This window comes from Oncorhynchus keta, chromosome 30 (assembly GCF_023373465.1).
Source record: "Oncorhynchus keta strain PuntledgeMale-10-30-2019 chromosome 30, Oket_V2, whole genome shotgun sequence".
In the NCBI taxonomy this organism is placed as follows: Eukaryota; Metazoa; Chordata; class Actinopteri; order Salmoniformes; family Salmonidae; genus Oncorhynchus; species Oncorhynchus keta.
The window spans coordinates 20,363,908-20,390,670 of record NC_068450.1 but is presented as its reverse complement, the minus strand read 5'-3'; the positions used below and the strand labels follow the sequence as shown (position 1 = coordinate 20,390,670).

Sequence of the window (26,763 nt, the reverse complement as noted above, 5' to 3'; positions counted from 1 at the left end):
AGAGAGGATCATTATGGAGAGGGTAGTATAGAGAGAGAGAGGATCATTATGTAGAGGGTAGTATTGAGAGAGGGGATCATTGTAGAAAGAGAGAAGGCAAGATGGTGATGTTATAAGGAGGGCACTTTAACAACAGGGTTCGCCCTTGATTTTTCCTGAATTGTCGATGGACTGTATGTGTGTGTGTGTGCGTGTGTTCCCGTGTGTACATGTGCATGCTTGCGTGTGTCCACTTGTGTGTGTATGTGTGCAGCTATTCAATCACTATGCTGCTGTTGTCTCTTGTCAGTTGATTTCCTTTGTGCTCCCCTGCTCTGTCTCTTGTCAGTGGATTTCCTTTGTGCTCCCCTGCTCTGTCTCTTGTCAGTGGATTTCCTTTGTGCTCCCCTGCTCTGTCTCTTGTCAGTGGATTTCCTTTGTGCTCCCCTGCTCTGTCTCTTGTCAGTGGATTTCCTTTGTGCTCCCCTGCTCTGTCTCTTGTCAGTGGATTTCCTTTGTGCTCCCCTGCTCTGTCTCTTGTCAGTGGATTTCCTTTGTGCTCCCCTGCTCTGTCTCTTGTCAGTGGATTTCCTTTGTGCTCCCCTGCTCTGTCTCTTGTCAGTGGATTTCCTTTGTGCTCCCCTGCTCTGTCTCTAGTCAGTGGATTTCCTTTGTGCTCCCCTGCTCTGTCTCTAGTCAGTGGATTTCCTTTGTGCTCCCCTGCTCTGTCTCTAGTCAGTGGACTTCCTTTGTGCTCCCCTGCTCTGTCTCTAGTCAGTGGACTTCCTTTGTGCTCCCCTGCTCTGTCTCTAGTCAGTGGATTTCCTTTGTGCTCCCCTGCTCTGTCTCTAGTCAGTGGATTTCCTTTGTGCTCCCCTGCTCTGTCTCTTGTCAGTGGATTTCCTTTGTGCTCACCTGCTCTGTCTCTAGTCAGTTGATTTCCTTTGTGCTCCCCTGCTCTGTCTCTAGTCAGTGGATTTCCTTTGTGCTCCCCTGCTCTGTCTCTAGTCAGTGGATTTCCTTTGTGCTCCCCTGCTCTGTCTCTTGTCAGTGGATTTCCTTTGTGCTCCCCTGCTCTGTCTCTAGTCAGTGGACTTCCTTTGTGCTCCCCTGCTCTGTCTCTTGTCAGTGGATTTCCTTTGTGCTCCCCTGCTCTGTCTCTTGTCAGTGGATTTCCTTTGTGCTCCCCTGCTCTGTCTCTTGTCAGTGGATTTCCTTTGTGCTCCCCTGCTCTGTCTCTAGTCAGTGCAGTGGATTTCCTTTGTGCTCCCCTGCTCTGTCTCTAGTCAGTGGATTTCCTTTGTGCTCCCCTGCTCTGTCTCTAGTCAGTGCAGTGGATTTCCTTTGTGCTCCCCTGCTCTGTCTCTAGTCAGTGGATTTCCTTTGTGCTCCCCTGCTCTGTCTCTAGTCAGTGGATTTCCTTTGTGCTCCCCTGCTCTGTCTCTAGTCAGTGGATTTCCTTTGTGCTCCCCTGCTCTGTCTCTTGTCAGTGGATTTCCTTTGTGCTCCCCTGCTCTGTCTCTAGTCAGTGGATTTCCTTTGTCCTCCCCTGCTCTGTCTCTAGTCAGTGGATTTCCTTTGTGCTCCCCTGCTCTGTCTCTAGTCAGTGGATTTCCTTTGTGCTCCCCTGCTCTGTCTCTAGTCAGTGGATTTCCTTTGTGCTCCCCTGCTCTGTCTCTAGTCAGTGGATTTCCTTTGTGCTCCCCTGCTCTGTCTCTAGTCAGTGGATTTCCTTTGTGCTCCCCTGCTCGGTCTCTAGTCAGTGGATTTCCTTTGTGCTCCCCTGCTCGGTCTCTAGTCAGTGGATTTCCTTTGTGCTCCCCTGCTCTGTCTCCAGTCAGTGGATTTCCTTTGTGCTCCCCTGCTCTGTCTCCAGTCAGTGGATTTCCTTTGTGCTCCCCTGCTCGGTCTCTAGTCAGTGGATTTCCTTTGTGCTCCCCTGCTCTGTCTCTAGTCAGTGGATTTCCTTTGTGCTCCCCTGCTCTGTCTCTAGTCAGTGGATTTCCTTTGTGGTCCCCTGCTCTGTCTCTTGTCAGTGGATTTCCTTTGTGCTCCCCTGCTCTGTCTCTAGTCAGTGGATTTCCTTTGTGCTCCCCTGCTCTGTCTCTTGTCAGTGGATTTCCTTTGTGCTCCCCTGCTCTGTCTCTAGTCAGTGGATTTCCTTTGTGCTCCCCTGCTCTGTCTCTAGTCAGTGGATTTCCTTTGTGCTCCCCTGCTCTGTCTCTTGTCAGTGGATTTCCTTTGTGCTCCCCTGCTCTGTCTCTAGTCAGTGGATTTCCTTTGTGCTCGCCTGCTCGGTCTCTAGTCAGTGGATTTCCTTTGTGCTCCCCTGCTCGGTCTCTAGTCAGTGGATTTCCTTTGTGCTCCCCTGCTCTGTCTCTTGTCAGTGGATTTCCTTTGTGCTCCCCTGCTCTGTCTCTAGTCAGTGGATTTCCTTTGTGCTCCCCTGCTCGGTCTATAGTCAGTGGATTTCCTTTGTGCTCCCCTGCTCGGTCTCTAGTCAGTGGATTTCCTTTGTGCTCCCCTGCTCTGTCTCTAGTCAGTGGATTTCCTTTGTGCTCCCCTGCTCTGTCTCTAGTCAGTGGATTTCCTTTGTGCTCCCCTGCTCGGTCTCTAGTCAGTGGATTTCCTTTGTGCTCCCCTGCTCGGTCTCTAGTCAGTGGATTTCCTTTGTGCTCCCCTGCTCTGTCTCTAGTCAGTGGATTTCCTTTGTGCTCCCCTGCTCTGTCTCCAGTCAGTGGATTTTCTTTGTGCTCCCCTGCTCTGTAGAGACAGTGGATTTCCTTTGTGCTCCCCTGCTCTGTCTCTAGTCAGTGGATTTCCTTTGTGCTCCCCTGCTCTGTCTCTAGTCAGTGGATTTCCTTTGTGCTCCCCTGCTCTGTCTCTAGTCAGTGGATTTCCTTTGTGCTCCCCTGCTCTGTCTCTAGTCAGTGGATTTCCTTTGTGCTCCCCTGCTCTGTCTCTTGTCAGTGGATTTCCTTTGTGCTCCCCTGCTCTGTCTCTTGTCAGTGGATTTCCTTTGTGCTCCCCTGCTCTGTCTCTTGTCAGTGGATTTCCTTTGTGCTCACCTGCTCTGTCTCTAGTCAGTGGACTTCCTTTGTGCTCCCCTGCTCTGTCTCTTGTCAGTGGATTTCCTTTGTGCTCCCCTGCTCTGTCTCTTGTCAGTGGATTTCCTTTGTGCTCCCCTGCTCTGTCTCTAGTCAGTGGATTTCCTTTGTGCTCCCCTGCTCTGTCTCTTGTCAGTGGATTTCCTTTGTGCTCCCCTGCTCTGTCTCTTGTCAGTGGATTTCCTTTGTGCTCCCCTGCTCTGTCTCTTGTCAGTGGATTTCCTTTGTGCTCACCTGCTCTGTCTCTAGTCAGTGGACTTCCTTTGTGCTCCCCTGCTCTGTCTCTTGTCAGTGGATTTCCTTTGTGCTCACCTGCTCTGTCTCTAGTCAGTGGACTTCCTTTGTGCTCCCCTGCTCTGTCTCTTGTCAGTGGATTTCCTTTGTGCTCCCCTGCTCTGTCTCTTGTCAGTGGATTTCCTTTGTGCTCCCCTGCTCTGTCTCTTGTCAGTGGATTTCCTTTGTGCTCCCCTGCTCTGTCTCTAGTCAGTGGATTTCCTTTGTGCTCCCCTGCTCTGTCTCTAGTCAGTGGACTTCCTTTGTGCTCCCCTGCTCTGTCTCTAGTCAGTGGACTTCCTTTGTGCTCCCCTGCTCTGTCTCTAGTCAGTGGATTTCCTTTGTGCTCCCCTGCTCGGTCTCTAGTCAGTGGATTTCCTTTGTGCTCCCCTGCTCTGTCTCTAGTCAGTGGATTTCCTTTGTGCTCCCCTGCTCTGTCTCTAGTCAGTGGATTTCCTTTGTGCTCCCCTGCTCTGTCTCTTGTCAGTGGATTTCCTTTGTGCTCCCCTGCTCTGTCTCTAGTCAGTGGATTTCCTTTGTCTCCCCTGCTCTGTCTCTAGTCAGTGGATTTCCTTTGTGCTCCCCTGCTCTGTCTCTAGTCAGTGGACTTCCTTTGTGCTCCCCTGCTCTGTCTCTAGTCAGTGGATTTCCTTTGTCCTCCCCTGCTCTGTCTCTTGTCAGTGGATTTCCTTTGTGCTCCCCTGCTCTGTCTCTAGTCAGTGGATTTCCTTTGTGCTCCCCTGCTCTGTCTCTAGTCAGTGGATTTCCTTTGTGCTCCCCTGCTCTGTCTCTTGTCAGTGGATTTCCTTTGTGCTCCCCTGCTCTGTCTCTAGTCAGTGGATTTCCTTTGTCTCCCCTGCTCTGTCTCTAGTCAGTGGATTTCCTTTGTGCTCCCCTGCTCTGTCTCTAGTCAGTGGATTTCCTTTGTGCTCCCCTGCTCTGTCTCTAGTCAGTGGATTTCCTTTGTGCTCCCCTGCTCTGTCTCTTGTCAGTGGATTTCCTTTGTGCTCCCCTGCTCGGTCTCTAGTCAGTGGATTTCCTTTGTGCTCCCCTGCTCGGTCTCTAGTCAGTGGATTTCCTTTGTGCTCCCCTGCTCTGTCTCTAGTCAGTGGATTTGCTTTGTGCTCCCCTGCTCTGTCTCTAGTCAGTGGATTTCCTTTGTGCTCCCCTGCTCTGTCTCTAGTCAGTGGATTTCCTTTGTGCTCCCCTGCTCTGTCTCTAGTCAGTGGATTTCCTTTGTGCTCCCCTGCTCTGTCTCTAGTCAGTGGATTTCCTTTGTGCTCCCCTGCTCTGTCTCTTGTCAGTGGATTTCCTTTGTGCTCCCCTGCTCTGTCTCTAGTCAGTGGATTTCCTTTGTGCTCCCCTGCTCTGTCTCTAGTCAGTGGATTTCCTTTGTGCTCCCCTGCTCTGTCTCTAGTCAGTGGATTTCCTTTGTGCTCCCCTGCTCTGTCTCTAGTCAGTGGATTTCCTTTGTGCTCCCCTGCTCTGTCTCTAGTCAGTGGATTTCCTTTGTGCTCCCCTGCTCTGTCTCTAGTCAGTGGATTTCCTTTGTGCTCCCCTGCTCTGTCTCTAGTCAGTGGATTTCCTTTGTGCTCCCCTGCTCTGTCTCTAGTCAGTGGATTTCCTTTGTGCTCCCCTGCTCTGTCTCTAGTCAGTGGATTTCCTTTGTGCTCCCCTGCTCTGTCTCTAGTCAGTGGATTTCCTTTGTGCTCCCTGCTCTGTCTCTAGTCAGTGGATTTCCTTTGTGCTCCCCTGCTCTGTCTCTAGTCAGTGGATTTCCTTTGTGCTCCCTGCTCTGTCTCTAGTCAGTGGATTTCCTTTGTGCTCCCCTGCTCTGTCTCTAGTCAGTGGATTTCCTTTGTGCTCCCCTGCTCTGTCTCTAGTCAGTGGATTTCCTTTGTGCTCCCCTGCTCTGTCTCTAGTCAGTGGATTTCCTTTGTGCTCCCCTGCTCTGTCTCCAGTCAGTGGATTTCCTTTGTGCTCCCCTGCTCTGTCTCTAGTCAGTGGATTTCCTTTGTGCTCCCCTGCTCTGTCTCTAGTCAGTGGATTTCCTTTGTGCTCCCCTGCTCTGTCTCTAGTCAGTGGATTTCCTTTGTGCTCCCCTGCTCTGTCTCTAGTCAGTGGATTTCCTTTGTGCTCCCCTGCTCTGTCTCTAGTCAGTGGACTATGGAACACCGTTTGGCTCTTTTCTAGTCAAAAAAGATACACATCAAATAACACTATTTCACGCGTCAAATGAGCTTTTAATTTGAAATGTTAAATAACACAATTCTGTTGTAGAATGTTGTGTGTGCTGAATATGCACGTGCAAGACAAGCGCCCCCGCTACGATCAGTAGCACTGTCAATGCTGTCAAAAAAAAACTGTCTGCAAACACCGGCCATGACATGTTTACAAATATCTTTGATACAAATGTTATTAGAACCTTCTGGGGTAGCTAGCTAGTTTTAGCGTGGTACCGTACTAGCTAGCAGCCTGAAAACAATGACCAGTAGAACCTGCAGTATTCTTCAATATTCTTAGCAATGATTTAGGAATCCATGTGAGTAAGTATTAGCTAGGTAGCCACTTGTTCTCCCATGAAAATAACCATGTTTCCCAAAGCTAACGTTACAGTGCCTTGCGAAAGTATTCGGCCCCCTTGAACTTTGCGACCTTTTGCCACATTTCAGGCTTCAAACATAAAGATATAAAACTGTATTAATTTTGCACGCCCAATTTTTCAGTTTTTGATTTGTTAAAAAAGTTTGAAATATCCAATAAATGTCGTTCCACTTCATGATTGTGTCCCACTTGTTGTTGATTCTTCACAAAAAAATACAGTTTTATATCTTTATGTTTGAAGCCTGAAATGTGGCAAAAGGTCGCAAAGTTCAAGGGGGCCGAATACTTTCGCAAGGCACTGTATAAGCAACCAGCTAGCTCCAGTGAGGGTCGACCAGACCAGGTTATGTCATGTGACTTGACTTTCCTATTTAAATAATGGTCAAATAAAAACAGTCTTGAAGAAGTCACCACATATGCGGAGCATTTATTGGCTTCTTTTCCTTCACTCTGCGGTCCAACTCATCCCAAACCATCTCAATTTGGTTGAGGTCAAGGGATTGTGGAGGCCAGGTCATCTGAGGCAGCACTCCATCACTCTCCTTCTTGGTCAAATAGCCCTTTCACAGCCTGGAGGTGTGTTGGGTCATTGTCCTGTTGAAAAACAAATGATAGTCCCACTAAGCTCTAACCAGATGGGATGGTGTATCGCTGCAGAATGCTGTGGTAGCCATGCTGGTTAAGTGTGCCTTGAATTCAAAATAAATCATAGACAGTGTCACCATCATACTTCCTCCTCCTCCATGCTTCACGGTGGAAATACACATGTGGAGATCATCTGTTCACCCACACCACGTCTCACAAAGACATGGCAGTTGGAAACAAAAAACGCAAATTTGGACTCCTCAGACCAAAGGACAAATATCCACTGGTCTAGAGTCCATTGCTCATTTTTCTTGGTCCAAGCAAGTCTCTTCTTATTGGTGTCCTTTAGTAGTTTCTTTGCAGAAATTTGACAATGAAGGCCTCATTCACACAGTCTCCTCTGAACAGTTGATGTTGAGATGTGTCTGTTACTTGAACTCTGTGAAGCATTCATTTTGTCTGCAATTTCTGAGGCTGGTAACTCTAATGAACTTATCCTCTGCAGCAGAGGTAACTCTTAAACATCAGAGCTACAGGGATTCAGTCCACAGGAGGAAAAGTTCAGCAGGAGGGAAAACTGTGGAAGAGCTCATCAGGATGGGGTAAGCATGTTTCTGACCACACTGCGTGCTGGGGTCATAGACCAACTGAAACTGAAGTCCCGGGAATCAAGGCTGCTGATAGGCTGAACGAGATGTGGTGATAAGTATTTGGCATGACCTTGACCTATAAGACACTAAAAAAAGTGGGGGTCCTCTGAATAGGAGACTAAGCTGCCCGACTAGAACTAGCCATAAAGGATGGCTAGAATTGGCTCTCGAATGGCGTAGTGGTCTAAGGCACTGGCCGTTTTAACAAATACACATAGTAGATTGACTGGTACAATAAATATAGGTAATTTCACAGTTGTTTCAGAGTCCCGCAATAAGAGCTACGACGCTAATGTTCTGTAGGTGTTAAAATGGTTTGCATAGGCCACAGGAAGTAAACTGATACCGGACTGCACTCTAGTCAAAGAGTAATGACACAACAGGAGCCCAGTCTAGGAGTTTAATGATGAAATCATTGATGAGAGTATATGGTTTGTGTACAGAGGAAGACAGGATCAAATATATATATAAAATGACCACAATGTATAAACAATATGACATTAAACAGTAGTGGCAGCAATCTATACACAATAGACAATAGGAGACAATGAACACAACATAAATCCTCTCAAGAGAATTAACATTACAGTTACACCAACTGGTAGGCTAATTACATAAATGTAGAAAATGGTAAGAGAACTGGTGAACAAAGTTTTCCCTCTACATACAAATGTATTGTATTTACATGTAACAACAGCAACAGGAATATTGTAAAATAAAGTATTTGTTCTGACTTACATTTCGTCAAAAACGCACAAATATCCCTCCAAATGAAAACGGTCTTATCTCCACGGAAGCCAACTGAGAAATACATGTCCTTTTTATAATAACAAGTGGTTGCCATGGTGAGTAATCCAATAGTAATTGGTAGGACACATGAAAGGAATCATCTAAGAGTTTACCGGAATCTCTAAATTAAAATAAACACTTGTAGATCCATATAATGTCCATTAGAGGATTCTAAATTGATATCTAAGGGGCTTTTATACAGGTGTCACTGAGTTGACTGAAACCCCATGTCATTGATCCACAATCCATAGGTAAGGCTGCACAGTGAAATAAGTATACCCCCAATGCAATTCTAAAGTATAATACATCCACAGGGTAATTTCAACAGATTTTGTCAAATTCACAAATTATTGTCTTTTGTATAAATTATATAAAACCATTTAAAACTTGTTTAGCATATGTTCTATTCCATTATGGCGCTATTTGTTTTCATTTGCATCACTTTCAGTGAGACACTTTTATTTTGAAGGCGAACCGCAAATTACACTATTGTGGCTAATCCTTATTGTGTCTAGCTTCACATAGGTGGATTCGACAATCATTTATCAAATGAGCACAGTGTTATAAATGAGGGATATTTTAGATTATGACACATAGCCAGATAGTTAGTTAGCTAACTATAGCTACTGAAACAGATTATCTTGTTTTGCAATGTTTTTGGGGAAGAACAAATTTAGCATGCATCAGCTAGCTACCTTTTTTTTATGACCAGCACTGTCCCAGAGCTTGGTGAAGTGTGTCTGGTGCACTGAACAAAACTTTACCAGCACCATAGTACACATATCGGTGAACTGCTGTGACATATCAAATACGACTGATAGTGTAATTAATGTGCATAACTGCGTTAAAAAATGTATGAACGTGTTAAATGATTATGTGAGGTGCAGTCATATTCAGGTCCTGATTGGTCAACAGGCTTATATGACGCTCAAACAGTGTTATTTGATGTGTATCTTTTTTGACATGCAAAGACCCAAATGGTGTTCCATAGTGGACTTCTTTTGTGCTCTCCTGCTCTGGCGCATGTCAGTGTTGCAGGCTGTTATATTTTTAAGGGGAAGAGAGTGAGGGTCTCCAGAGATTCACACTGTGCCAGTTGATGGCAGAGCGAGGTTGGAAAACACAGCACTCCTTATCAAAGCTCTACTGCAGAGGCTAGCTAGAAAAGCTTTAACTCCTCAAAATGCCTTCCTCTCTTTTTAAAGAGACAAAGAAATGCAAAAGGTGAAAACTGACTCTCCAGGACTCAGTCCAGTGTTAGTGTATACTGAGCTGCTCTGTAACGGAGGTGGTTTGGAACAGAGAATCAATGAGTAAAGTGTCAAGAGCCCATGTCAAAACATCAGCTGGCATCAGGGTTCACCTGGGGTACTGCAGTTGATGAACAAATAATGTTAGCCATGTTTTTAACTTTTCCCTTTATCCTTCTTTTTAACTCTCTCCCTACCCATCTCTTTCTTTGTCTCTCTCTCTCTCAATTCAATTGAATTCAAAGGGCTTTATTGGCATGGGAAACATAAGTTTACATTGCCAAAGCAAGTGAAATAGATAATTAACAAAAGTAAAATAAACAATAAAAAATTAACTGTAACACTCACAGAAGATCTAAAGGAACAGAGACATTTAATTCTCTCTCTCTCTCTCTCTCTCTCTCTCTCTCTCTCTCTCTCTCTCTCTCTCTCTCTCTCTCTCTCTCTCTCTCTCTCTCTCTCTCTCTCTCTCTCTCTCTCTCTCTCTCTCTCTCTCTCTCTCTCTCTCTATATGTGTCTCTCTCCCTAGCTGCGGCCCCTAAGTTGCGGCCGATGCGGGGCCAGTCTCTAATGGAGGGGGAGAGACTGTATCTCAAGTGTGAGGCGTCAGGGAACCCCAGCCCCTCCTTCCAGTGGTACAAAGATGGCCGAGAGCTCCAGAGGGGAAAAGACGTCAAAATCAAGACCAATAAGTGAGTCTCAGAGACCGGCCATACTCCAGTCACACATTCACACACAGCAAAGGCAAGAGGTTCCAAAAAATATTCTATAGACTCTTGTTTCTGTTTTGAACTACCATTCATATTGACTCAAAGGAATCACTCTCACTCCATGTGTCTCTCTCTCTCGCCTCTCTCCCTCGCTCATTTTCTGAAGAAAAAATTCCAAGGTCCAGATCAACCGAGCGAGGCTGGAGGATTCTGGGAACTACACGTGTGTGGTTGAGAACACGCTGGGCCAAGAAAACAGTACAAGCGGCATCAGCATCCAGAGCCGTGAGTCCACAGACACACCATCCCCACTCTACAGTATGACTTTCACACTCTTTCCACCTTATTCATTAACTACCACAGACTCTGTTTTCCTTGACAACCACCATACTCTTTCTATCTTCCTTAGTTACCACCATGTTCATTCTCTCTTTCTTGACATCCACCATGGCAACGTTCTTTCCCTTTTTTCCTTAGTAACTATTTATTAACCCTCTCCGTAGTGACCTCTACACTTTCCTTCTTTTCCTTAGTTACCGCCACGCTCCCCCTCTTCCTTGCTGACCCCTACTCTTACTCTCTCTCCTCCATAGTGACCACTACTCTTACTCTCTCTCCTCCATAGTGACCACTACTCTTACTCTCTCTCCTCCATAGTGACCACTACTCTTACTCTCTCTCCTCCATAGTGACCACTACTCTTACTCTCTCTCCTCCATAGTGACCCCTACTCTTACTCTCTCTCCTCCATAGTGACCACTACTCTTACTCTCTCTCCTCCATAGTGACCACTACTCTTACTCTCTCTCCTCCATAGTGACCCCTACTCTTACTCTCTCTCCTCCATAGTGACCCCTACTTTTACTCTCTCTCCTCCATAGTGACCTCTACTCTTTCTCTCTCTCCTCCATAGTGACCACTACTCTGTCTCCGGGCTCGAGTCACGCCCGGCGCTGTAACGACACAGAGAAGTCGTACTGTGTCAACGGTGGAGACTGTTATTTCATACACGGTATAAACCAACTGTCATGCAAGTAAGTGAGGGGTCCTGTCCTCCTGCTGTGTCTGTCACTGTGTGGCTTCAGCTGTGTGTTGTTCACCCTGTCAACCCAATCTCCTTCTCCAGACACAGAATGCACAGTGTCATCAAGCTCATTGTAAATGATCCTCTCAGGGATTAGTCTGGGTGCAACATTAAAATGTTTCCCTGTTGATTGTAAACTCATTATTCTCTCTTCACCCCTCTGTTTCTCTTCCTCTCTACAGACATGAACCTTTCCTATCTCTGATCTGTCCTCTTCTTGAAATCTAGGTGTCTTCCCCTTCATCTCTTCCTCCTTCTTTCTCTTGCTCTCTTCCCCTCTCTCTTTCTCTCTCTTTGTATTATTCTCTCTCTCTCTAATAAATATCCAGCTCATTCCCAGACAGCTCATTCCCAGACAGCTCATTCCCAGACAGCTCATTCCCAGACAGCTCATTCCCAGACAGCTCATTCCCAGACAGCTCATTCCCAGACAGCTCATTCCCAGACAGCTCATTCCCAGACAGCTCATTCCCAGACAGCTCATTCCCAGACAGCGCATTCCCAGACAGCTCATTCCCAGACAGCTCATTCCCAGACAGCTCATTCCCAGACAGCTCATTCCCAGACAGCTCATTCCCAGACAGCTCATTCCCAGACAGCTCATTCACAAAACATGTTTTTAAACAAGCACTGCACTGAGGTAATGGGGATGGAATGCATTTACTTCTCCCAGGTCAACAAGGCCCCACAGACAGCCTAAAAACTAGTTATATCTTGTTCCATTTCGTACTGTGACAGACAGCCTAAAAACTAGTTATATCTTGTTCCATTTCATACTGTGACAGACAGCCTAAAAACTAGTTATACCTTGTTCCATTTCGTACTGTGACAGACAGCCTAAAAACTAGTTATATCTTGTTCTGTTACATACTGTGACAGACAGCCTAAAAACTAGTTATATCTTGTTCTGTTACATACTGTGACAGACAGCCTAAAAACTAGTTATACCTTGTTCTGTTACATACTGTGACAGACAGCCTAAAAACTAGTTATACCTTGTTCTGTTTCATACTGTGACAGACAGCCTAAAAACTAGTTATACCTTGTTCCATTTCGTACTGTGACAGACAGCCTAAAAACTAGTTATATCTTGTTCTGTTACATACTGTGACAGACAGCCTAAAAACTAGTTATACCTTGTTCTGTTTCATACTGTGACAGACAGCCTAAAAACTAGTTATATCTTGTTCCATTTCATACTGTGACAGACAGCCTAAAAACTAGTTATACCTTGTTCTGTTTCATACTGTGACAGACAGCCTAAAAACTAGTTATACCTTGTTCCATTTCGTACTGTGACAGACAGCCTAAAAACTAGTTACATCTTGTTCCGTTTCATACTGTGACAGACAGCCTAAAAACTAGTTATATCTTGTTCCATTTCATACTGTGACAGACAGCCTAAAAACTAGTTATATCTTGTTCCATTTCGTACTGTGACAGACAGCCTAAAAACTAGTTATATCTTGTTCCATTTCATACTGTGACAGACAGCCTAAAAACTAGTTATACCTTGTTCCATTTCGTACTGTGACAGACAGCCTAAAAACTAGTTATATCTTGTTCTGTTACATACTGTGACAGACAGCCTAAAAACTAGTTATATCTTGTTCTGTTACATACTGTGACAGACAGCCTAAAAACTAGTTATACCTTGTTCTGTTACATACTGTGACAGACAGCCTAAAACTAGTTATACCTTGTTCTGTTACATACTGTGACAGACAGCCTAAAAACTAGTTATACCTTGTTCTGTTACATACTGTGACAGACAGCCTAAAAACTAGTTATACCTTGTTCTGTTTCATACTGTGACAGACAGCCTAAAAACTAGTTATACCTTGTTCTGTTACATACTGTGACAGACAGCCTAAAAACTAGTTATACCTTGTTCTGTTTCATACTGTGACAGACAGCCTAAAAACTAGTTATACCTTGTTCTGTTTCATACTGTGACAGACAGCCTAAAAACTAGTTACATCTTGTTCCGTTTCATACTGTGACAGACAGCCTAAAAACTAGTTATATCTTGTTCCATTTCATACTGTGACAGACAGCCTAAAAACTAGTTATATCTTGTTCCATTTCGTACTGTGACAGACAGCCTAAAAACTAGTTATATCTTGTTCCATTTCATACTGTGACAGACAGCCTAAAAACTAGTTATATCTTGTTCCATTTCGTACTGTGACAGACAGCCTAAAAACTAGTTATATCTTGTTCCATTTCATACTGTGACAGACAGCCTAAAAACTAGTTACATCTTGTTCCGTTTCATACTGTGACAGACAGCCTAAAAACTAGTTATATCTTGTTCCATTTCATACTGTGACAGACAGCCTAAAAACTAGTTATATCTTGTTCCATTTCGTACTGTGACAGACAGCCTAAAAACTAGTTATATCTTGTTCCATTTCATACTGTGACAGACAGCCTAAAAACTAGTTATACCTTGTTCCATTTCGTACTGTGACAGACAGCCTAAAAACTAGTTATATCTTGTTCTGTTACATACTGTGACAGACAGCCTAAAAACTAGTTATATCTTGTTCTGTTACATACTGTGACAGACAGCCTAAAAACTAGTTATACCTTGTTCTGTTACATACTGTGACAGACAGCCTAAAAACTAGTTATACCTTGTTCTGTTACATACTGTGACAGACAGCCTAAAAACTAGTTATACCTTGTTCTGTTTCATACTGTGACAGACAGCCTAAAAACTAGTTATACCTTGTTCTGTTTCATACTGCGACAGACAGCCTAAAAACTAGTTATACCTTGTTCCGTTTCATACTGTGACAGACAGCCTAAAAACTAGTTATATCTTGTTCCATTTCATACTGTGACAGACAGCCTAAAAACTAGTTATATCTTGTTCCGTTTCATACTGTGACAGACAGCCTAAAAACTAGTTACATCTTGTTCCGTTTCATACTGTGACAGACAGCCTAAAAACTAGTTATATCTTGTTCCATTTCATACTGTGACAGACAGCCTAAAAACTAGTTATATCTTGTTCCATTTCGTACTGTGACAGACAGCCTAAAAACTACGTATATCTTGTTCTGTTTCATGCTGTGACAGACAGCCTAAAAACTAGTTATACCTTGTTCTGTTTCATACTGTGACAGACAGCCTAAAAACTAGTTATACCTTGTTCTGTTTCATACTGTGAATGACAGCCTAAAAACTAGTTATACCTTGTTCTGTTTCATACTGTGACAGACAGCCTAAAAACTAGTTATACCTTGTTCTGTTTCATACTGTGACAGACAGCCTAAAAACTAGTTATACCTTGTTCTGTTTCATACTGTGACAGACAGCCTAAAAACTAGTTATACCTTGTTCTGTTTCATACTGTGACAGACAGCCTAAAAACGAGTTATATCTTGTTCTGTTTCATACTGTGACAAACAGCCTAAAAACTAGTTATATCTTGTTCTGTTTCATACTGTGACAGACAGCCTAAAAACTAGTTATATCTTGGTCTGTTTCATACTGTGACAGACAGCCTAAAAACTAGTTATATCTTGTTCTGTTTCATACTGTGACAGACAGCCTAAAAACTAGTTATATCTTGTTCCATTTCGTACTGTGACAGACAGCCTAAAAACTAGTTATATCTTGTTCTGTTTCATACTGTGACAGACAGCCTAAAAACTAGTTATACCTTGTTCTGTTTCATACTGTGACAGACAGCCTAAAAACTAGTTATACCTTGTTCTGTTACATACTGTGACAGACAGCCTAAAAACTAGTTATACCTTGTTCTGTTTCATACTGTGACAGACAGCCTAAAAACTAGTTATATCTTGTTCTGTTTCATACTGTGACAGACAGCCTAAAAACTAGTTATACCTTGTTCTGTTTCATACTGTGACAGACAGCCTAAAAACTAGTTATACCTTGTTCTGTTTCATACTGTGACAGACAGCCTAAAAACTAGTTATATCTTGTTTTGTTTCATACTGTGACAGGCAGCATAAAAACTAGTTATATCTTGTTTCATTTCATACTGTGACAGACAGCCTAAAAACGAGTTACATCTTGTTTTGTTACATACTGTGACAGACAGCCTAAAAACTAGTTATATCTTGTTCTGTTTCATACTGTGACAGACAGCCTAAAAACTAGTTATATCTTGTTTAATTTCATACTGTGACAGACAGCCTAAAAACTAGTTACATCTTGTTTTGTTACATACTGTGACAGACAGCCTAAAAACTAGTTATATCTTGTTCTGTTTCATACTGTGACAGACAGCCTAAAAACTAGTTATATCTTGTTTCATTTCATACTGTGACAGACAGCCTAAAAACTAGTTATATCTTGTTCCATTTCGTACTGTGACAGACAGCATAAAAACTAGTTATATCTTGTTCCATTTCATACTGTGACAGACAGCCTAAAAACTAGTTACATCTTGTTTTGTTACATACTGCGACAGACAGCCTAAAAACTAGTTATATCTTGTTTTGTTACATACTGCGACAGACAGCCTAAAAACTAGTTATATCTTGTTCTGTTTCATACTGTGACAGACAGCCTAAAAACTAGTTACATCTTGTTTTGTTACATACTGCGACAGACAGCCTAAAAACTAGTTATATCTTGTTCCATTTCGTACTGTGACAGACAGCATAAAAACTAGTTATATCTTGTTCCATTTCATACTGTGACAGACAGCCTAAAAACTAGTTACATCTTGTTTTGTTACATACTGCGACAGACAGCCTAAAAACTAGTTATATCTTGTTCTGTTTCATACTGTGACAGACAGCCTAAAAACTAGTTATATCTTGTTCCATTTCGTACTGTGACAGACAGCCTAAAAACTAGTTATATCTTGTTCCATTTCGTACTGTGACAGACAGCATAAAAACTAGTTATATCTTGTTTTGTTACATACTGCGACAGACAGCCTAAAAACTAGTTATATCTTGTTCTGTTTCATACTGTGACAGACAGCCTAAAAACTAGTTATATCTTGTTCCATTTCGTACTGTGACAGACAGCCTAAAAACTAGTTATATCTTGTTCCATTTCGTACTGTGACAGACAGCCTAAAAACTAGTTATATCTTGTTCCATTTCGTACTGTGACAGACAGCCTAAAAACTAGTTATATCTTGTTCCATTTCGTACTGTGACAGACAGCCTAAAAACTAGTTATATCTTGTTCCATTTCGTACTGTGACAGACAGCCTAAAAACTAGTTATATCTTGTTCCATTTCGTACTGTGACAGACAGCATAAAAACTAGTTATATCTTGTTCCATTTCATACTGTGACAGACAGCCTAAAAACTAGTTACATCTTGTTTTGTTACATACTGCGACAGACAGCCTAAAAACTAGTTATACCTTGTTCTGTTTCATACTGTGACAGACAGCCTAAAAACTAGTTACATCTTGTTTTGTTACATACTGCGACAGACAGCCTAAAAACTAGTTATACCTTGTTCCATTTCGTACTGTGACAGACAGCCTAAAAACTAGTTATATCTTGTTCTGTTTCATACTGTGACAGACAGCCTAAAAACTAGTTACATCTTGTTTTGTTACATACTGCGACAGACAGCCTAAAAACTAGTTATATCTTGTTTTGTTACATACTGCGACAGACAGCCTAAAAACTAGTTATATCTTGTTTTGTTACATACTGCGACAGACAGCCTAAAAACTAGTTACATCTTGTTTTGTTACATACTGCGACAGACAGCCTAAAAACTAGTTATATCTTGTTCTGTTTCATACTGTGACAGACAGCCTAAAAACTAGTTATATCTTGTTCCATTTCATACTGTGACAGACAGCCTAAAAACTAGTTATATCTTGTTCCATTTCATACTGTGACAGACAGCCTAAAAACTAGTTATATCTTGTTCCATTTCATACTGTGACAGACAGCATAAAAACTAGTTATATCTTGTTCCATTTCATACTGTGACAGACAGCCTAAAAACTAGTTACATCTTGTTTTGTTACATACTGCGACAGACAGCCTAAAAACTAGTTATATCTTGTTCTGTTTCATACTGTGACAGACAGCCTAAAAACTAGTTATATCTTGTTCCATTTCATACTGTGACAGACAGCCTAAAAACTAGTTATACCTTGTTCCATTTCATACTGTGACAGACAGCCTAAAAACTAGTTATATCTTGTTCTGTTTCATACTGTGACAGACAGCCTAAAAACTAGTTACATCTTGTTTTGTTACATACTGCGACAGACAGCCTAAAAACTAGTTATATCTTGTTCTGTTTCATACTGTGACAGACAGCCTAAAAACTAGTTATATCTTGTTCCATTTCATACTGTGACAGACAGCCTAAAAACTAGTTATATCTTGTTCCATTTCATACTGTGACAGACAGCCTAAAAACTAGTTATATCTTGTTCCATTTCATACTGTGACAGACAGCATAAAAACTAGTTATATCTTGTTCCATTTCATACTGTGACAGACAGCCTAAAAACTAGTTACATCTTGTTTTGTTACATACTGCGACAGACAGCCTAAAAACTAGTTATATCTTGTTCTGTTTCATACTGTGACAGACAGCCTAAAAACTAGTTATATCTTGTTCTGTTTCATACTGTGACAGACAGCCTAAAAACTAGTTATACCTTGTTCCATTTCGTACTGTGACAGACAGCCTAAAAACTAGTTATATCTTGTTCTGTTTCATACTGTGACAGACAGCCTAAAAACTAGTTACATCTTGTTTTGTTACATACTGCGACAGACAGCCTAAAAACTAGTTATATCTTGTTTTGTTACATACTGCGACAGACAGCCTAAAAACTAGTTATATCTTGTTTTGTTACATACTGCGACAGACAGCCTAAAAACTAGTTACATCTTGTTTTGTTACATACTGTGACAGACAGCCTAAAAACTAGTTATATCTTGTTCCATTTCATACTGTGACAGACAGCCTAAAAACTAGTTATATCTTGTTCCATTTCATACTGTGACAGACAGCCTAAAAACTAGTTATATCTTGTTCTGTTTCATACTGTGACAGACAGCCTAAAAACTAGTTATACCTTGTTCCATTTCATACTGTGACAGACAGCCTAAAAACTAGTTGTATCTTGTTCTGTTTCATACTGTGACAGACAGCCTAAAAACTAGTTATACCTTGTTCTGTTACGTACTGTGACAGACAGCCTAAAAACTAGTTGTATCTTGTTCTGTTTCATACTGTGACAGACAGCCTAAAAACTAGTTATACCTTGTTCTGTTACGTACTGTGACAACAGCCTTACAAAAGATCTGCAGGAAAACCTTATGAGGTGTTTGGGTGCTGGCTGGCTGGCTGATACCTACACAGAACCCTACTCTGTCAGGCCGTGGGAGTTAGATGTGTATCCAGCCATGTCGCCGGGGAATTAAGGGTAGTTCTTCCTGATCGTGAGTTGTGTCTGAGTTGTGTGGAGAGGGACAGTGCTAGATGTTGTGACAGAGCTGCATGTAGAGAAACACAGAGTCAGAGCTTTGTTGTGTTCTCTCTGAGCCAAGATGCCAGTCTGTTTAGACAGATCAGCGCAGTTCTGAATTAACAAAGCAGACTAGCCTGGCTATGATGTGACACTGGCATTCTATGTTAGAGGTTAGCAGTTCTCAGACAAATCCCTTTCCCTCCAATCCCCCTTCAGCATCAGAGAGACAGAACAAGAGAATGAAATGGAGGAATGACATTATTCAGATGAGTGCTGGTTTATCCCTCTGTGGAGATGAGTGGAGGCTGTTTTTCTTTAGCTTGTTCTCAAGGCTGACAAAAAGAGGGGAAGAGAGAGAGAGTGGGGAGATGAGAAAGAGGGAGAGATGGAGATACTAGGATATTGATAGGGTGATAGGGTGCGAGAAGAATAGTGAGAGAAAGGGGAGATAGATGGAGAAAGAGAGGGAGATAAAAGGGTTGAGAGGAAGTGAGGAGGGATGGTGAGAGAGAGAGAGAGAGAGAGAGAGAGAGAGAGAGAGAGAGAGAGAGAGAGAGAGAGAGAGAGAGAGAGAGAGAGAGAGAGAGAGAGAGAGAAGGAGGTAGAGAGAGAGGAGGTAGAGAGAGAGAGATTATCTGCTAGTCTGCATGCTGCCTCAAGTGTCTCAGATCCACACTTTGCTTCTAATCTATTTATAACTGCATGGGAAATTGCTGAGTGAGGTTTTTGCTTTAATTGATCCCAAATGCACATTGATGTTGTGTCTTTGGTACTGTATGAGGAAAAAATATATCCTGTGCAGTTTTATGCATTTTATGAATATGCAGACCCTGTGAGACTAGTTGAACTGAATGCTGTTTTAGAAAAAAGGGATCAGGGATCAGGATATGTATGTGTTAGAGAGAATTATGCTGCCTGGACTCACACTGTAATTACAGTGTAGTTGCTGTGTAGTTACAGCACGGTATGTGTGAGAACTTGGACATCCCCTGTGTACTCCAATCCCCCACCTTTCTCTCCTAGATGTCAATGAGGTCCTTCAGCAAAGGGGAGCTTCCTTACAGACTTAGCCTTTGCAGTTTTCCAAGCCCAACCTCTATGAAAGTGCATCTTGGGAAACAAACCCTATCCAGCAGTTATGTCTAGGGGGTGTTTTTGATACATCCGGAAACACGTCGCAAAGCAGACCAGACAGACTAGATTGGGTTTTGGGGTTTGGCAAGTCAATGGGAGAAGTGAAAAATGTGTCCTTTGTTGTTAATATTCCCGTATTCTAACGGCACAACCTGAACCTGTCATTACTACAACCTCGTGAAAGTTACCAACTGATACTTTTTCATTTTTGTCAAAAACAACTTTATGTCAAAGGAGTTTTATTGGATGGTCTGCACATGCGCAGTTCAGCGCGACACAAACGTTAAACCCAATCAGCTATGCTAGCTAACGTCGCCATGACATCGCCTACAAGTGTGATCGGGGATTTCTATTAGAGAAGCCATTTCTACATATCTTCATACTGTACTGTCTTTGATAGCGCTCTCTGTACCTCTGTCACATACTGTTAGGTTGTGCTCTGTTTCTAACTCCATGTTCTCTGCTCTCTTGTGTCTCTCCCTCCCTCTCTCCCTCCCTCCTTTGGTCCCTCCCTCCTCCAATATGTACTCCCTCTTCCGTCTCTCAACCTACTATTTTCTCCTCCCTCCCTCCCTCCGTCCTCTCCTTCTGTGGCTTGTTTCCCCCATCAGGTGTCCAAATGACTATACAGGTGATCGCTGTCAAAAATCCGTCATGGCAGGTTTTTACAGTATGTTCATTTCCTCCTGCCTGTCTGTCTGTCTGTCTGTCTGTCTGTCTGTCTGTCTGTCTGTCTGTCTGTCTGTCTGTCTGTCTGTCTGTCTGTCTGTCTGTGCGTGCGTGCGTGCGTGTGTGTGTGTGTGTACGTGCATGCCTCTATGTCCATCCCTTTCCTGTTGCCATTCCTCTCACCTTCCTCTGCTGCACTATATGTCCTACCTGGCGTTGGTCTTTACACATAGTGAGTTAACCAGTAGACCCCTTAATAATGGATAATAGTGGTGCATGCAGAGACACGCACCAGAGAGTCAACACATAGGTCCCTATGCATGCCCTCCTGATCATATGCTGCAGTAGAGATTGGATAATGATACAGTGAATGTAATTTACAGGGTGCACCTGATATGCAGCTTGGATGGCTTGATGCAATGCTTGATGCGAAGACCTGTAGTTATCTGTGATGTTCTGACTGGAAGTAGTACTGCTGCAGATGGGCAACTGATAACCCATTGTCATAATATTTCCTGAGAGCTCATCCTAAATCAGTTCTGATATTCAAATCATTCAAATGTCTGGTTTGTTTTTCCCCATCAACGTCCTGTTTACCTGTGTGACCAGTTCTTTGGAAGTACAGTACAGTGAGTATAGTAGCTGGGAGTAAAGCACTTTGAACTAGTTTGTCATCATTCTTCCCTAATGGGAGTACAATATGACTATATACATAATACCTACTATTTGCAGTACATATATATTGTATTTAGATAATCCTGCAATGATCAGTCTTTTCTATGCAACATGGATTCAGGGGTAGATGTAACGTAAATCCGGTACACTTCAATTAGTCTGATATGTTACGTTTTGTATAATATGTATCCCTTTGTGGATGTCCATAATCAATTTCGTATGATATGTTACGAATTACAATTTATACAATATGTAGACGAATTTGCAAAACATGAAATATGTTACGAATTCCAATTTGTTGTGGCTAACGTTAGCTAGTTGGCTAATGATAACGTTAGCTAGTTGGCTAATGTTAGCTAGCCTAGTGGTTAGGGTTATGGTTAAGGTTAGGAGTTAGGTTAAAGGGTTAAGGTTAGGGAAGGGTTAGCTAACATGCTAAAAAGTATTAAGTACAGTCATGCCAAAAGTTTTGAGAATGACACAAATATTAATTTTCACAAAGTTTGCTGCTTCAGTCTCTTTAAATATTTTTGTCAGAAGTTACTATGGAATACTGAAGTATAATTACAAGCATTTCATAAGTGTCAAAGGCTTGTATTGACAATTACATTAAGTTGATGCAAAGAGTCAATATTTGCAGTGTTGACCCTTCTTTTTCAAGCCCTGCAATCCGCCCTGGCATGCTGTCAATTAACTTCTGGACCACATCCTGACTGATGGCAGCACATTCTTGCATAATCAATGCTTGGAGTTTGTCAGAATTAGTGGGTTTTTGTTTGTTCACCCGTCTCTCGTGGACTGACCACATGTTCTCAATGGGATTCAGGTCTGGGGAGTTTCCTGGCCATGGACCCAAAATATCGATGTTTTGTTCCCCGAGCCACTTAGTTATAACTTATGGCAAGGTGCTCCATCATGCTGGAAAATGCATTGTTTCGTCACCAAACTGTTCCTGGATGGTTGGTAGAAGTTGCTCTCGGAGGATGTGTTGGTACCATTCTTTATTCATGGCTGTGTTCTTAGGCAAAATTGTGAGTGAGCCCACTCCCTTGGCTGAGAAGCAACCCCACACATGAATGGTCTCAGGATGCTTTACTGTTGGCATGACACAGGACTGATGGTAGCGCTCACCTTGTCTTCTCAAGGAGAAGCTTTTTTCCGGATGCCCCAAACAATCGGAAAGGGGATTCATCAGAGAAAATGACTTTACCCCAGTACTCAGCAGTCCAATCCCTGTACCTTTTGCAGAATATCAGTCTGTCCCTGATGTTTTTCCTGGAGAGAAATGGCTTCTTTGCTGACCTTCTTCACACCAGCCCATCTTCCAAAAGTCTTTGCCTCACTGTGCGTGCAGATGCACTCACGACTGCCTGCTGCCATTCATGAGCAAGCTCTGTACTGGTGGTGCCCCTATCCTGCAGCTGAATCAACTTTAGGAGATGGTCTTGGCGCTTGCTGGACTCTCTTGGGCGCCCTGAAGCCTTCTTAACAACAATTGAACCTCTCTCCTTGAAGTTCTTGATGATCTGATAAATGGTTGATTTAGGTGCAATCTTACTGGCAGCAATATCCTTTTGCCTGTGAAGCCCTTTTTGTGCAAAGAAATGATGACGGCACGTGTTTCCTTTGTAGGTAACCATGGATGACAGAGGAAGAACAATGATTCCAAGCACCACCCTCCTTTTGAAGCTTCCAGTCTGTTATTCGAACTCAATCAGCATGACAGAGTGATCTCCAGCCTTGTCCTCATTAACACTCACACCTGTGTTAACGAGAGAATCACTGACATGATGTCAGCTGGTCCTTTTCTGGCAGGGCTGAAATGCAGTGGAAATGTTTTTTTGGGAGTCAGTTCATTTGCATGACAAAAAAGGACTTTGCAATGAATTGCAATTCATCTGATCACTCTACATAACTTTCTGGAGTATAAGCAAATGTCCATCATACAAACTGAGGCAGCAGACTTGGTGAAAATGTATATTTGTGTCATTCTCAAAACTTTTGGCCACGACCGTAGTTGCAAAGTTGCTAATTAGCTAAAATGCTTAAGTTGTCCGTGATGACATTTGAACACGCAACCTTTGAGTTGCTAGACATTCGTGTTATACGCTAATCCATACACCCTGACCAACTACCCTGCTTATAGTTTTTGAGTTAAGTTATCCTCTGTCTATGTCATCATAACAAACGTATCATATCATACTAATTTGAGTGTCACAGATTTACATTTACTATGTTACGTCTAGTCTATGAGACCAAGTTGTTCTATCAGTGGTGGCATCATTACAAGTAAATTAAAGGCACACCTTTTCCTACTGGTGCTCACGCTGTGAAATAGAAAACACTGTCATATTTTATCATTTCAGGGGGAAAATAATCATAATCATTTCAGGGGGAAAAAGACCAGAGAGAAGCTATAGGGTGACAAAAAATACAATTTTTAGTAAATACTAGAAACAATGAGAGACACAATTAGAACATGTCATTAATCTGTTGACCTACAAAGCTGCTCCCATTTCTGTGCCAACCAGCCTCATCTCCAAAACGTTGGAAAGTAACAAATTGCTTTTTTATCTTGTTTTATTTGTTCATTTTTTTGTCCCAATTTTTTTTATTTTTTTTTACCCCAGAAATGAGGTCTAGTAAATATGGCAGTAAGTGAAGTGGCTGTCTTTGTCTCTGCATGTCTCCTGCCTGCTTCCCTCTCTCTTTTATTAGTTATGCTTCTTTCTTTCCTTTTCTTTCATTTCTGGGGTCACAGAGCTGCGGCTGTCTGCGTTGTCTGTCTGTTACTGGACCTGGCACCTGCCAGTAACGATTATTACTGTACGTCACGGAAAAATTCCATACTAACCTCATGGTTTAGTATCTACTATCTATATATCTATGTTCCAATGTAGACAATCACTCTCTGAAACTTGTTCTCTTTCCTTTTCATTGTGTCCAACTTTCTGCGTTGGCAGAGCATCTTGGAATTGAATTTATGGGTATGGAACAATTATTCATTTGAATGTATATTGTTCATTTTAAGAGTTGCCAAGATCCTCTCACAGTCACACATTACTACTACCATCTCTCTAGAACCAGTAGCTCTTCTCTAATCTGTCGATCTGTCACTTGCCCACTAACCTACCTGGTCCAAAGACACTTGTCCCTCTGCATGCATGCTAGCCCTCTCTCTCAATTATAGAAAACCTTGAAACTAAGCTTTGTTGTACACGCCATTCTGCTACTGTATAGAGAGGGAGACAGCAAAGCCACAGACATGTTGATGATGGAGAGGAAGACACTGTGGAAGCAGAAGGTATGAGGCTACATTATGAGTGAAGCTTTTGAGTCACAGAGAGACAAACTGGCGAGAAATGTCCTGATGGTTAATAGACAGCATCCCATAAGACTATCTTCCATAGAGACAGCCCCTAGTAGGTGGTAGGTCCAGCATTCCCCAGTTGATTGACATTGAATCAGAGGCTCCTGCAAGTGATAGTGACCTAGCTCCTTCAGTAGCAGCCAACCACCAATCTCATTCCCTATCAGTCCCCTCTTCTGTGACACACATACAATGCCAGGCTAAGGCTCTCTAGACAGCACCCCAGTCCCCCTACCTTTAGCACTAAAAGCCCCACCACCACCCCATTTTAGACACCCCCTCCCCAGACCTTCCCAGCCCCTCTTCCTCCACCGTCTGGCCATCTCCTCTTTCCATCTTCCTTTTTCTTTCTTTCTTTCTTTCTTTCTTTCTTTCTTTCTTTCTTTCTTTGCGTTCCCCTTCTCCCATGTTCTGTTTTTTTTCTCTGTCATTGTGACTTATCTGCTGACAATGTTCCGCCACAATGAGACTTATGCTCATTGGTCAGTTAAACACCATCAGAACACCTGACAGGGAAGTATTCATAAAGCTTCACCATGACAACAGAGATTCTAGACACTTTTGATCTGACACAAACGATCAGAAAACCACATTAAACCTTGCAAAATAATGATAACTCATGCAAAAGCTGCATTATATTTCCCTTGTTAACATATGAAGACTGTGAGTAATCTGTGAGTTCTATATCCATGCGTTCTCTGGTCAATTTAAAGGTGTTTATTTAGTTGCCGGTGAGTTTTATAAATATCCCCAAACCATTGTGGTGTTTTTGCTCTAAAATGCTTTTTTTCTTACAATTATCATCTGATTCCATCATACAGGCATGTGTCTTTAGACCTCTTTGACATACATTCCATAGACATTATGATACATTAGTGCACGTAGGGAAAGCAGAGGGAGAATCCAGACCAACCACACATTGCAACATGGAGGTCTATGTATAATGAGGCCTAGTTTCTAGGAGATTGTTTGAACTTGACATACAGTAAGCTCACAGAAGATAGTATTACCAGTAAAAAAAAAAGTATACTAGAGGTTAACTGTTGGACATTGTAAATTGAACTGTTACATGCTTGAACATGTGTGAAACAGGACAAATATAAGCACCTCCTCCTAACTGAAACAGCCTATGTTGTGGCTAAGCCACTGTTAACCTATAGGGTTAATACCATCACGGTTTTGGTTTGTCTAAGGTTAGCACTATTAAGGTGAAGCAGGAACACGATTGGTTATTTTTAGGGAGGTTAGATGTCATAGGTCAGTGATGTCAGAGTATGGAGGGAAAGGGAGGAGCTGAGTTAGCTTTTGTTTGAATATTCCTGTAGAGTAGCGCTCACGTGTATGTGTATTTGTATATGTGTGTGTGTGTGTGTGTGTGTGTGTGTGTGTGTGTGTGTGTGTGTGTGTGTGTGTGTGTGTGTGTGTGTGTGTGTGTGTGTGTGTGTGTGTGTGTGTGTGTGTGTGTGTGTGTGTGTGTGTGGGTGCGTGCGTGCGTGCGTGCGTGCGTGCGTGTGTGTGGTTTGTTCACAGAGGCAGAGGAGCTGTACCAGCGACGGGTGTTGACCATCACAGGCATCTGTGTGGCACTGTTGGTAGTGGGCATGGTCTGTGTGGCGGCATACTGCAAAACCAAGTACGTACTGGTACTGTTCAGAGCCCACCCTGATTTGAATGGTATCATTATGACATCATTTAAACCTGTTCTTCACGGAGCCCAGGAGGCATTCACTGACTGGGTCTGCACAATGACCACAGCTATAATGTCAGAAATTAAGCTTTTAAACTTCTCAGATGAGCTTTACTAACTAATTATATATAAAAAACTATTAATGTTTGAAGCTGAGTATTTTGATGACAGACAGACCATAATTTATCAAATGACTGTATAACACTGTAGTTTATATTCATTTACATTTTCTATCAATATTTTTCCTTACCTACTATCTTTCCTTATCTACTATATTTCTCAATGTATTCTAGAACAATAACTCATTACACATTCTCTTGCGTATGTCCTACAGGAAGCAGAGGAAGAAGATGCATGGCCACCTGAACCAGAACATGAACCAAAACCAGTGTGTGGAGCAGCCCAACCGCATGCTGGCTAACGGTCCCAACCACCCTGGGCCAGGCCCTGAGGAGATCCCCATGGCCGACGTGAGTCACTACGGCCCCGTACCCACTCAGGTTGTACAACTGATGTACAACACATTTGACACAACAGTTGTGGTAGAACTGATATTTCTGTTATACTACAGAGAGTTTGTCTGCACACGCTTTTCTACACAACCATTGTTTCTCGAAAATCGCTGTGTAAACATTTTTGTGCAGACAAACCTTCCATTGGATCACAATTGTTTTGTCAAATACATTGTGCACCAGTTGTACAAACTGAGTGTGTACAGGGCCTACAACCTACCTCAGGCTCAGA

The 26,763-nt window shown here is 42.5% G+C and overlaps 1 protein-coding gene across 1 annotated transcript in view; it reads left to right on the top strand.

Annotated features, from left to right (window-relative positions):
- The window catches only part of LOC118363279 (pro-neuregulin-2, membrane-bound isoform-like), a 68,493-nt gene that overhangs the window by 35,057 nt on the left and 6,673 nt on the right, over positions 1-26,763 (top strand). Inside the window, exons 2-8 of the mRNA XM_052486876.1 lie at positions 9,767-9,929; positions 10,114-10,232; positions 10,861-10,981; positions 20,230-20,288; positions 23,926-23,949; positions 25,863-25,965; positions 26,354-26,489. Coding sequence (XP_052342836.1) covers positions 9,767-9,929; positions 10,114-10,232; positions 10,861-10,981; positions 20,230-20,288; positions 23,926-23,949; positions 25,863-25,965; positions 26,354-26,489 — 725 coding nt within the window. The remainder of the gene's footprint in view (positions 1-9,766; positions 9,930-10,113; positions 10,233-10,860; positions 10,982-20,229; positions 20,289-23,925; positions 23,950-25,862; positions 25,966-26,353; positions 26,490-26,763) is intronic.